The sequence below is a fragment of the Enhydra lutris genome, unplaced genomic scaffold, assembly GCF_002288905.1.
Source record: "Enhydra lutris kenyoni isolate GAN:26980312 unplaced genomic scaffold, ASM228890v2 scaffoldscaffold13, whole genome shotgun sequence".
NCBI classification, from domain to species: Eukaryota; Metazoa; Chordata; class Mammalia; order Carnivora; family Mustelidae; genus Enhydra; species Enhydra lutris.
The window spans coordinates 34,100,561-34,113,297 of record NW_019154097.1 but is presented as its reverse complement, the minus strand read 5'-3'; the positions used below and the strand labels follow the sequence as shown (position 1 = coordinate 34,113,297).

Sequence of the window (12,737 nt, the reverse complement as noted above, 5' to 3'; positions counted from 1 at the left end):
TGCGGGGGATGCATATGTATTTATTAGGACATTCTGAACACCAACAAGGCCGCGCAGACGGCGGGGACAAGTTTACGAGCAGGGCAATGACTGGCCACCCAGCCCCACCGCGGGGGTTGCCCGCCGGCCGCAGCAGGAACTTTCAAGACTGTAGCAAACGTCAGGGGGTTCCAGAGCGGCTTGTTCTCCGATCGCCATCGCGCGCTGCCTCGGCGGGGGAGGACCCGGGTAGAAGGGCTGCAGAGTGAGCTACCGGCGCGCCAGCTTCCCGGGCTCTGCCGGAATTCCAGCCGCATCTGCTTCTAGAGACTGAAGGCCACGGTGTGTGGGGGCCCAGGTCCCGAGGCCCCTTCCCCACCCCCCCTTCCCTCCAGTCCCGACGAGGTGGGCATCTCGCCCCAGCTGCTTCGTCCAGGGGTGTGGGTGTCCCCAGAGGCAAGCCCGGGCCCCTTGCGCTCGTCCCAGGGCCCCAGCGTGGCCCGTTTCAGCATCCAGAATGGGCTTCCACGGCCGATGTGAGAGCTGCCCTGGCGCCACAGCTCCCCGGGCTCCCCATGACAGTGTGGTGAGAAACAGGGAGCCCCCCCGCCCCAGGGAAGCCACGTCCGCAGCAAAGGACAGTGACGCGGGGCACTTCTGTCTCATCACCTGGTTCCCTGCTGGGGACGAGCGACAGCCAGTCCGGGGAGCCAGCTCAGCAGCACGGGGAGCCAGGGACCAGCTGCTTCCAGAAACAATCTCGCCCAGCAGATCCAACCCCCACCCTGGGTCCCCATCGCAACAGAGTCCAGAATCGTCAGTCTGCAGGAGGAACGCTGAGAGCAGCCCAGGGTTCTGGAGCCTTTCTGTGACACCGGGGGATCGGGCCAAAGCGGGGCCTAGGGCAGAGCTGGCTCCAGCACCCCCCGCTGCTCCAGCTCGGTTCTCTGTGCCCCAGCTTCCCGCTGTGCGTGCTGGGTGCTGCGCAGCACCTAGAGCTCCTCCTGCCCTGCGGTCCCTCGGTCACAGCCCTTGACTTGGAGTTCGAGGGACCCAAGCTGGGCCTGAACGAGCAAGAGGGCAGGTGGGGGACACAACGGCCGTGACAAGTGGACACAAAGACCCAAGTTAAGGAACGTCGTAGAGCCCTGGTTGTTTGAAGAGCCCACAGCAGGTGTATTTCCTGACCGCGACATCGCTCACTGGGACTCCCCAGCCGCCAGCCTCTCTTCAGGGCACACACATGCCCTCCGCAGGGAGAAGGGCCAAGGCGGGGGCCTGTGGGGACACTTGGGTCACTCGGCCCAGCGGGGCTCACGAGAGGGTTTTTCCAAACAGTCTCCCGGAAGGTGCATTCAGGGCTGCGTTCTTCCAACACACAGGGGACGGGAGAGGGTCTCTGCAGAGGGAGGGGACTTACAGGCTGGCCCAGCAGGTCACACGGCCCGGGTCTCGGCTTCAATCTTCTGCTCCCCGTGTAGGCTCTCTGGGTCCTGGAGCTGGGCCACGCTCTGTCGGATGGCGATCTCAGGGCCACCGCCATACAGGCTGTTCAGGTAGACCCAGGTGTCCTCTGAAATCTGCCCGTAGTCAGCTCCTGCAGGCCCGAGGCCAGGCGGTCGGGGCTGCGCCTGCGCCACCCACTCACTTCCCCTGACCCCAACTCCCGCCCCAAGAGGCCATGTCTTGGCAGGGGGACTCCGGGAGCTCCGTGCGCTCCCCCGCAAAGCTGTTCCAGAGCAACCTCGGGACGCTCCGAGGGATGTCACTTCTCCAAGGACCCCGGAAGGCGCATCTCTGGCTGCCGCCCATTTCCCGGGGTGTGGGGTGCCCGCAAAGGGCAGGCAGAGGCCCGCACAGGGCCTGGGTAGGACAGGCGGGGGCTTCAAGTGGGACTGTGACCAACAGCCAGGAGGGACCATAGAGAGGCCGGCTGGCCGGGGACGCCAGGGCTGGAGCCGGCGAGACTCACCCTGCTTCAGCTGGATATGGCCGCTTCCTTTGACCTGTGCGATCCTGCTGTTGTCGATGGGCCCGGGGGGCTCTGGAACAGACCCGGCTCAGGCTCAGCGCCTCAGAGGCTCTGCGGCAGCGGGAAACCCACCTGCCCCCGCCATGGCCCTCCACCTCTCCGCAGGCAGAAGCCATTCTCAAAGCGTGACTCCGACATCATGACCCGGGAGAGGCTGTCCGGGGCCCACAGGGGCCAGGTGATGTGCTCACGGGGGCAGGTGCCAGGCACGGAATGCTCGGCTACCAAAGCAGGAGAGCGGGAAGGGACCCGGGGCATCCCAGCAGCCCGCAGAGGGGGTTTCTGGGATTTCAGACCCTCGCTGAGCACCATTCCCCAAATCACACGGCATCCTCGGCAACCAGGTGACTTGAGAGCTGTTTCCAGAGGCCGGGGAGGAAGTGCCCCAGGAAGGGCCAGCAGAAGGCAAAGCTGGGGCCCGAGGGCGGGTTGCAACTCCGGAGCAAAGCCCCAGCCCTACACCAACACCAGGGAGCCCCCAGGCCCCTCCCCCTGCCCTGAGGCCTGGCTGGTGCTTAGGTCCCGAAAGGCCCATGTTGGCCTGCTGCTGGCCCGGCCAGGCCCCAAGCCCTAGTCTGGGAGCCCATGTGTGGGGCTCGAGGGTGGGGGGGTGGGCCGCGGGCAGGCCAGAGCTTGGGCTCAGCCATTTCTCGCTGGGGCCTGTGGAGGGTTCTGGGAGGCTGCCCGGTTCCAGCTCTGGAAAGTGAGCAGTCAGAGGACACTGTAGCCACGTTCTTCTTTCCCAAGAGTCTAAAGCCATCTGGCCACTAAAATCTTTCTTCAGGGCAAGCAAACCCCCAAAGAAAAGTGCCCGGCAGGAGGGAAAAGCACCAGCGGGGACGGGATGCGAGGGAAGGGACAAGTAAGACCACTCCAGTCCTGCCGCAACAAGAAGGCCCGGCCCTGGGCACCACCCCCCCCCCCCCCCCCCCGCCCCCCGCCCCCCCGTCACAGCCCTGGGGCAGGGGAACACCTGTGCTGGGGGCAGGCCAGGCCCGTGCTACACTCACCGTTGTCCTTGCCCTTGCCCTTGACAAAGGCCTCCCACTCCCGGAACCACTGCATGCTGATGCAGTAGATGACGCCAGGGGCCTCCTCCGCCTGGAAGGCTTTGTTCAGCTGGGCCAAGGGAGGGGCCGCAGAGGGGAGGGTCAGCACCACGGGCCCAGCACCCTGCCGACCCTCCCTGTCCTCCTGCCCTCCCCACCTCTTAGAAAACCCCGGACACTCTAGGTAGAAAACTAGGGGGCTCCCAGACGAGCTCGGAGAGCCCTCTGCCGCAGTCCCACCCTCCAACGTCTGCAGGGGACACTGAATTTCTTCAGCTGAGGTCCCAGGCCGAGCCCCCCCCCAACCATTTAACGGAAGGCACTGACTTGTTCCGTTAACTCTCCTGACATGTCGTCTTCTCCTGGGCACAAAGCTCAGAGTCCCTTACTGTCTTTTACCCACGCTCCACTCCTGAGGGGCGGTGGTCCCCAGTCACCCTGTTCCCAGCAGCCCCAGGCCACGCACGCACACCTGCTGCCACTGGCCATTTCACCACTTGTTTTCACTGAATGCACCTTTCCATGTCACTCTGTACAGCCCCACGGTTCTCACGAGCGGGGAGATCTGCCCCCCAAGGGACACGGCCAATGAGTGGACGTGATTTTTGCCGTCACTGGCATGCGGGGGCCAGGGACGCTAACTGTCCTTTCACGCACAGGACAGCCCCCGCAGCAGTCACCCAGCCCCGAGCGGCAGGGCTCTGTCCTTTCCACGGCGGCTCAGCAGCTCACCCAGCAGATGGACCTGAGCCTCCGGAACCTGACCCTCCTGCCAGCAAAGCCTTCAGTGTCTGGGTGCTCTGTGCTCCCACGGGACAGGCCTTCCATGAGGAGCCCAACCCCGCAGGGCTCCTCAGTCCCCAGCTCCCCACCTGTCCCCTACAGAGGCTCCCGTCCCTCCCCAATGCCCCGACCCCACGCACCTTAATGAAGGTGTCGATCTCGATCCGCCTGCGCTTGGCCAGAGCCTCGATCTCCACCTGGCAGATGGAGCACACGTACAGATGGTTCACGGCGGGGCCACCCCCGAATCTGCACCCGGAGGAAGGGCAGAGAGAGAGAAAGAGTGTGAGCGCACCCTGAAGGGAGAGTGCCAGAGAACCAGGACTGCCCTCCACTTGGCGGCTTTCTCCTCCTCCTCCCAGGAGGCTCCCTGATGTCCCCCTGGCCCGGCCACGGAGCAGCCCTGAGTGCCCTGTGCATGGCCTGTTGACTTTTCTGTCGCCCTCAGACTGGCAGGGGACCTGAGTGCCACAGGCCCACGGAGCCCGACCCGCCACCTGCCCCAGGGCGGGCGTGTTACAAAGCTATGTTTGCAGGCTGAAGGGCGGACTAACAATCTTGCTTTCCCTCTTGGCTACCCAGCAGGGGCTGCTGAGGCCCGCGGCCCACCTGGCCAGACCCTGGGGACAACGTCAAAGGGAGGCAGAAGCTTGTCCCTCTGCAGGCAGGAGAGCAGATTCCCACAGGATACGGGGACACATTTCCCTGTAGGGCCCTGACCCACCTGCCTACCTCCAGGCCGAGTTTTTGAACCTGACCTGCCAGCGGATGGCAAAGCCTGTCTGGGGAGAGGCCGCCTGGCCTATCTGACCACTCTCTCAGGGGCTCACATCCTGCCTGCCCAGCTGCACAGCGACCCGGGCCCAGGCATCCTCAATGAGCCCCAGTTCTGGTCCTGAGGGACTTGAACCTGGAAGCCCAGGCCACCTGAGCTGGGCGGCTGGAGCCAGTGCACCGGGGACTCTGTGAGAAGGACCCGCTGGCCACGCTGGAGTCGGTCTCCATCCCTCCCGGCAGTCAGGGTCTGACAGGCGCCCTCGAGCGTCGTCTTTGCGGGCATGCGCAAGGGAGGCTGGCGGCTGCTGCTGGGCAGCGTGGGCCCATGGTGGCCTCTGCTCCCCGGGCTCCCCCGCCGCACTGACAGCGCCCTACCTGTTGTACAGGTGCTCCCACACGTTCTGGGGCAGAATCACCACCAGGTCGTCGATGTAGTGGTACTTGTGGGGCGGGATGCCTGTGGAGGAAGGCACAGGGAGGGAGCGCTGGGGGCTCGGCCGGCCGCCCCCACACCCCGATCCTGGAGGAGGCCCCCTCACCTCCGTGGGCGCAGAGGAACGTGTGATTGGTGATGGGCCCAGGCTCGGCAAACGTGTTGAACTTGTTGAGCCATTCCCGAGACACGTAGAACCGCAGCAGGCTGGGCTCCCGCATGGCAGCCAGGGACACTACCTGCTGCCGTTCCCGCACAGCCTCCTCGCTGCTCTTCCTGCCGCAGGGCCGGGGCAGGGGTGCGGCAGGGTCGGTCCGGGGTGGTGTAGGGTGGGCAGAGCAGGGGTGGATAAGGGTAGAGCAGGGATGGTGTAGGGGTGGGGCAGGGACAAAGCAGGGGTAGGGTAGGGTTAGGGCAGGGGTGGAGCAGGTGTGGAGCAGGTGTGGGGCAGGGGTGGACAGGGGTGGGGCAGGGGAATTAGGAGCAGCTGTGTCTGGGCTCCCTGCCAGGGGTGTGTCCTCAGCCACCTACCACTGCCCTCCCCACCCCCTGAACCCCTCAGCAACCCGGCAGCCTCTCAGAGGCCCCACTGCCCTGGCCCGAGTGCCCACCTGGCCAGACCCTGGGGACAATGTCAAAGGGAGGCAGAAGCTTGTCCCTCTGCAGGCAGGAGAGCAGATTCCCACAGGATATGGGGACACATTTCCCTGTAGGGCCCTGACCCACCTGCCTACCTCCAGGCCGAGTTTTTGAACCTGACCTGCCAGCGGATGGCAAAGCCTGTCTGGGGAGAGGCCGCCTGGCCTATCTGACCGAGTGCTGGCCACGATCGCTCCATGGGAGCACCACGGAAGACCCAAACTCAACTTCTTGGGTTCCCCACTTTCCCCACGGCCAGAAGGCTCTTTCTTACAACCTGACACCCTCACTGCCTGGAGCCTAGAAGCTTCCAGGTTCCACCTCCCCCCAAAGGCACCCGTAGTAAAGCCCCAGAGCACAGGGGCTGGCCATCCCAGGCTCACGGGCCACCCATCTGTCCTTGAGCCGGACCCCGCCCCACTGTGACAGCTGCCAGGGGCCCCACCGATAGAAGAGCACGTAGGCCTCAGCGTTCTGCACCACCGTCTCGTGGACCTCGGTGACATACTGGTCGTCGAATTCGTACCACTGCCCGTTGATCACGTTCTGGCAGTAGGCGATGTAGTGGCCACCTGTGGCGGGAGGGGCAGGCTGGTCACAGACACCCCGTGGGACAGGGACAGGGGTGACGCGGGGAGGGGAGGGGGGCCGACTCACTGCCTGCTGTGCCATGGTGGCAGATGACCGAGAGGAGGTCGTAGGTTGTGATCTGGGACTTGCACTCCTTAGCAAGGAACGGACGCAGGTCAAGTCCCTCGAGGGGGAAGGCGACGTGACTGCTGATTTTGAACGAGTACATGACCTCGTGCCGAAAGCGCTTCAGGTGGATGCACAGGATCTGGGGGACAGGGAGGAGGCGGCGGTCATTCTGGGCAAGGATGCCTGGGGCCCTGTGACCAGGTGGGGGCTTGGGGCCGGGCTCTGGGACACCCACTGGCCACTGTTTGACCCACTTAGGGCTCGCCCTCCAGGCGAACACAAGAAACCGAACGCCAAGAGCCTTCCAGAGGCCCAGGCTGGCTGAGGGCTCCCGCCCACTGAGCACCTGGACACACGGAAGAGCTCCACGTGGGAGCCGAGTTGGCCCGTGGCCTGTCCCCTGACCGAGGCGCACAAGACGGCAGGGCCACGGGGACAGTGCGGGCGGCCGACACAGGCAGTCCCCGAGGGCGGCGCTGGTCCGTGCACGAAGCTGACTGTCAGAACCCTGACCACAGTTCTTTTCCACGCAGGCTTCCAGAACCTGCCTCCCGGGCCATACTCCTCTGTGCTCTGGCCACACGGCACTTCCTGGGTTTGGCCAAGCCCGTTCCTGCCTCCACGCTCTGCCCACCTGCTCCTTTCCGGCTCTCCCTCTACAAAGCTGACGCCAGCCCCTGTGCTCAGGGCTCACGCAGACCCTCTTCCTCAGAAAGGCCTTCCCCAGCGCAGATAGCGTGGTGGCCACGTCTCTCCCCACACACCAGCCTTCCTCCAAGTGGCACCCTCTGCCCCACACCTGCAGAGCATGAGGGAGCTGACAGAGGGTCCCAGCAGGTCTCTCGGACAAAGCAGCAGACACCGCCCTGTCCCAGGCCTCCTCAGCTCAGGCTCCCTGGGATACAGGGTGACCCACCATGCCACCGCACATTAGTCAGCAGCAGAGAGAGCAGGCGGGAGGCTTCTCCACTCACCTCAGGCAGCCGCAAGACTTTACAGTACTTTACCCCGTTCCGCAACCTGGCAGGGAGGAACGGGGAGAAGCGTTGAGTGTCCCGGTGTGGGGACAGAGGGGCCCAGCGAGCACCCTCCCCCCACGGTCACCTCTGTGAGATCTGGATCAAACTCTCTGAAGGAACCGGGGAAGCACGTGGGACACAGACCCAGGGGTCAGAACGGGAATTTGGGGAGAAATCCCAGAGCACACACACTTACTTTTTACACCGTTCACAGCTATACATGTTGTCACCTAGGGCAGAAAATGCAGACAACGGTGAGTGGGGACAGGACATGGGAGCCGAGGTGGACATAACAATCTATACTTACGAGACACAAACCGATATGCCGCCTGCCAAGAGACTCGCTTCAGCTCTAAGGGCACATGGGCTGAGAGAGAGGGATGGAAGGAGACATTCCCAGCAGACGGAAACCAACAGAGCAGAGGTGGGTCTACCGACATCACATACAACAGATTTTCCATCAAAATCGGTCAAAGAGACAAAGAGGGTCACTGTACAGTGGCAAAGGGTGATATGCAGCCAACGCCACAGCACCTAGATATTTCAAAAGAACATTAACCCAACTGAAGGGAGAAAGAGTCATCAGGACAATAATACTTGACACTTTAATACCCTACTTTCAACACTGGGCAGATCATCCAGGCAGAAAATGAGTAAGGGAACTAGACCTGAATGACTACAGGCCAAAAAGACCTAACAGACATATACAGAATATTCCATCCAACGGCACCGGAATACACATTCTCAAGTGCCCACAGAACATTCTCCAGGACAGCTCCAGGAGCTAGGCCACAAAGCAAGCCTTAATGAATTTGGGAAGACGAGTGTATTTCCAACCGCAACGGTATAGAACTAGAAACAATGAGCAGGAAGAGAACTAAAAAATTCACAACACACACGTCAACAACCGACGAGTCGAAGAAAAAAATCAAAAGGGAACTCAGGAAGTATCTCAAGACAAATGACAATGAAACCACAATGTACTAGCATATACGGGATGCAGCAAAAGCAGTTGTAAGAGGGAATTTCATAGCAATAAATTACATTAAGAAAAAAGATCTCAAATGAACAACCAGACTACACCTCACTGAATTAGAAAATGAAAGACAAACTCAGCACCAACGTGGCAGGAGGCAGGAAATAAGAGCAATTAGAGCAGACATAAATGAAAGTGAGATGAAGAAAAGAACAGGAAAAAAAAAATCAGTGAAACTAAGAGTTGATTTTCAGAAAAGATAAAGTTGAAAAAACTTTTAGCTAGGTTAGCAGAGAGAGAAAGAGAGAAGACAAGTAAATTGTAAATGGAAGAGGACTCTTGGAACTGATGCCACAGAAACACAAAGGATCATAAAAGGCACGACAGAGTGAACTGTACACGAACAAGCCGGACAGCCTAGAAGAAATGGGGACATCCCTAGAAACATACAACCTGCCAAGGCTGAATCATGAAGACAGAAAAGATCTGAATCAACCAATTTGAGGAAGGAGATGGAAACAGTATAAAAAACAAACAAACATAAAACCTCCCAATAAACAAAAGTCCAGGACCAGATGGTTTTGCTGGTGAATTTTATCAAACATTTAAAAAAGAATTAACACTAATCCTTCTCAAACATTTCCCAAAAACTGAGGGGGGGGCACTCTCAAACTCACTTTAGGAGGCCAGCAGCACTCTGATATCATAGTGAGATAAGCACATGATAAGAGAAGAAAACTACCGGCTGATATCCCTGATGAATATAGGCGGAAAACTTCTCAGTAATATTCTAGCAAACCAAACTCAACATTGTATTAAAAGGATCACACACCGTGTTTAAATGGAATTTGAATGTGGAAGGTAGGTATGGTTTATCATACACAAATCAATACACACGATTCTCTACATTCATTGAATAAAGGATAAAAATCAAATGATCCTCTCAACAGAGACAGAAAAATCACTTGACAGATTTCAACACCCTTTCACGGTAAGAGCTCAACAAATTGAGTGTAGAGGGAACATACCTCAACATAACAGAGGCCATCTAAGACAAGTCCACAGCTAATATCATCCTCAATGGTGAAAAGCTAGAAGTTTTTCCCCTGAAATCGGGCACAACAGAAGGGTGCTGCCTCTTGCCACGCCGACTCAACCCAGTATTAGAAGTCTTACCCAGAGCAATTAGACAAGAAAAAGAAATAAAAGAAATCCGAATAGGAAAAGAGAAGGTAGGAATCCTAGAGATTCCACAAAAAAACCTGTTAGGACGAATACGTGACAGAAAATACAGCCCAAGGTTCCTGGCTCAGAGCTTCTAAAGTCCTTGTACTTGCCTAAGTACTAAGAGCACTGGGAGCATCATTTGTTCTGGCATTTGCTCTCTGACCCTGCTTCCTGCCACAGGATTCCTAAGTCCCTTGGAATTTCCTAGGTGATGATGGCAACTTTTGTTCTAATGAGGTGACTCTGGGGCACCTGGGTGGCTCAGTCAGTTAAGCCTCTGACTCTTGGTTTCGGCTCAGGTCATGATCTTAGGGTCGTGAGATCGAGCCCTGCATCAGGCTCTGTGCTTAGTTAGCATGGAGTCTGCTTGAGATTCTCTTCCTCTCCCTGTCTGTCCCCCCTGCTCACACGTGTACTCACTCTCTCTCCCTCCAACATAAAATAAATAAATAAATAAAATCTTAAAAAAAATAAATAACAAGATGACTCTGGACGGTTCCAGAATCAGGGCTGGTCACCAGAAAGACCAAGCCATGATTAGAAGTTGGGAATTTTCAGCCACACTGGTGTTCTACAGAGAGGAGTTCATAACTGATCGCGCGTACGCAATGAAGCCTCCATAAAATCCCAATGGCGTGGGGTTGGGAGAACTTCGGAGCTGGTGGATGCAGGGAGACCAAGGGAAAGTAGGAGTTCAGAGGTTGTGGAAACTCCACGCCACTTCCCACATTCCCTGCCCTGTGCATCTCTTCCACCTGGCTGTTCCTGAGCTACAGCCTTTTACAATAAACCAGTCACCTAGTAAGCAAGGGCTCTAGCAAATTTATCCAACCCAAGAAGGAGGGGTTGGAACCTTTGATCTATAGCCGGTCAGTCAGAAGCACAGATGACAAGTGGGACTTGTGACGGGCTCTTGGGGAGGGGAAGTCTTGTAGGACTGAGTCCTTGACCTGTGGGATCTAATGCTGTCTCCAGGTAGCAGTACCACAACTGAGTTGAATTCTCAGTACCCAGCAGGTGTCACGTAACTGCCTGGTATGGGAAAACCACCATGCATCTGGCATCAGGAGTCCCGGTGATGGGACAAGGACAGAGCTGTTCCTACATAAAGACCAAATTAAGTGAGAAGATACCCCGCATTCATGGGTGAGAACAACAAATACTGTCCACCCAAAGCCATCTACAGAGTCAATGTAATCCCTGCCAGAAGTCCAGTGACACTGTCCCCAGAAGTAGAAAACAACCCTAAAATTCATACGAACTACAAAAGATCCCAAACGGCCAAAACAACACTGAGCAAGAACAGAGCTGGAGGCATCACATTTCCCGGCTGCAAACTACGCTACAAAACGACAGTCATCAGCACAGTATGGTACTGGCAAAGCAACAGACACACAGACCAAGGAACAGAATTGAGAGCCCAGAAGTAAACCCAGGAGTCTCTATGGGCAACCGCTATCTGACAAGGGAGCCAAGAATATTCAACGGGGGGAAAAGAGAGTCATTCAGTAAACGGTGTTGAGAACACTGGATATTCACATGCAGAGGAATGAAACCGGACCCTTGTCTCACACACTCACAACCATTACCCTGAAATGGATTAAAGGCTTAAATAGAAGACCCAAAACCATACTAGTCTAGAAGAAAACATAGGAAAATGCTCTTTGACATTGGTCTTGGCAATGGAGTTGTGGATAGAACACCAAAAGCAACAAGACCAAAAACAAACCAGTGGGACCACATCAAGCTAAAAAGTTCTAAACAAAAGAAACAATTTGCAAAATAAAGCAGCAACCTACAGAACAGGAGAAAATATTGAGAAACCATGTGTCAGATAAAGGGTTAATGTTCAGAATATGTAACGAATTCATTCAAATCAAGAGCAAAATAAACAAAAAACCCCCAGATAATCCATTCAAAAAGTGGCAGAGGACCTGGAGAGACATTTTCCCAAAGACAAACAGATGGCCAACAGGTACATAAAAAGATGCTCAACGTAACTCATCATCAGGGAAATGCAAATCGAAACTGACGAAATACTACCCCACACCTGTTTTAGAACAGCTATAATCAAAAAGATTTTTTTTAAAATGAGATAACAGGTGTTGGCAAGGATGTGGAGAACAGGGAACGTGTGCACTACTAGTGGGAATGAAAAATGGCACAGCCATCATGGAACACAGTGTGGAGGTTCCTCAAAAAATTAAAAATAGGGGGCGCCTGGGTGGCTCAGTGGGTTAAGCATCTGCCTTTGGCTCAGGTCATGATCCCAAGGTCCTGAGATCCAGCCCCGCATCGGGCTCGCTGCCCAGCAAGAAGCCTGTTTCTCCCTCTCCCACTCCCACTGCTTGAGTTCCTTCACTCACTCTTTCTCTCTGTCAAATAAATAAATAAAATCTAAAAAAAAGAAAATGAAAAATAGGACGGTCGCAGGCTCCAGCAATCCCACTGCTGGGTATGTATCCCAAGATGAAATCAGTCTAGAAGAGACAGGTGCACAGCCATGCTGGTTGCAGCAATGTTCACAATAGCCAAAAGGCAGACGCAACCCATGTGTCCACTGAGAGATGAACGGATAGATAACACGTGGTCTATCAGTGGAATATGACGCAGCTTTAAAAAAGAAGGAGAGTGCTGCCTGGGTGGCTCAGTCGGTTAAGCATCTGCCTTCATCTCAGGTCATGATCCCAGGGTCCTGGGATCGAATCCCATATGGGTTCCCTGCTCAGTGGGGAGCCCGCTTCTCCTTCTCCCTCTGCCTGCTGCTCCCCCTGCTTGTCAAATAAATAAATAAATTTTAAAAAGAAGAAGTAGTAGTAGTAGTAGTGGAAGAATTAGTAGTAGTAGTAGTAGTAATAGTAGTAGTAGAAGTAGGAGAAGGAGGAGATTCTTGGCATCTGGGTGGCTCAGTCGGTTAAGCATCTACCTTCGACTCAGGTCATGATCCCAGAGTCTCAGGATCAAGCCCCACATCGGGCTCCCTGCTCAGAGGGGAGTCTGCTTGTCCCTCTCCCTTTGCTCCTCTCCCCACTTGTGCTCTCTCTCTCTTGCTCATTCACTCTTTCTGTCAAATAAATAAATAAAATCTTTTAAAAAAGGAAGGAGATCCTGACACCTGCTACAA

The 12,737-nt window shown here is 56.4% G+C and overlaps 1 protein-coding gene across 3 annotated transcripts in view; it reads right to left on the bottom strand.

The window, feature by feature from the left end:
- The window catches only part of LOC111145686 (ubiquitin specific peptidase 20), a 42,524-nt gene continuing 29,787 nt past the window's right edge, over positions 1–12,737 (bottom strand). For 2 of the 3 annotated variants that reach the window (XM_022500788.1, XM_022500790.1), the window contains 9 exons: positions 7,607–7,640; positions 7,366–7,411; positions 6,350–6,530; positions 6,138–6,264; positions 5,160–5,329; positions 4,996–5,077; positions 3,984–4,092; positions 3,022–3,130; positions 1–2,023 (listed from right to left, as the gene is read on the bottom strand). In XM_022500788.1, coding sequence (XP_022356496.1) covers positions 1,416–2,023; positions 3,022–3,130; positions 3,984–4,092; positions 4,996–5,077; positions 5,160–5,329; positions 6,138–6,264; positions 6,350–6,530; positions 7,366–7,411; positions 7,607–7,640 — 1,466 coding nt within the window. In that variant the 3' untranslated portion in view covers positions 1–1,415. The remainder of the gene's footprint in view (positions 2,024–3,021; positions 3,131–3,983; positions 4,093–4,995; positions 5,078–5,159; positions 5,330–6,137; positions 6,265–6,349; positions 6,531–7,365; positions 7,412–7,606; positions 7,641–12,737) is intronic. The other variant, XM_022500789.1, reaches the window with a different exon arrangement.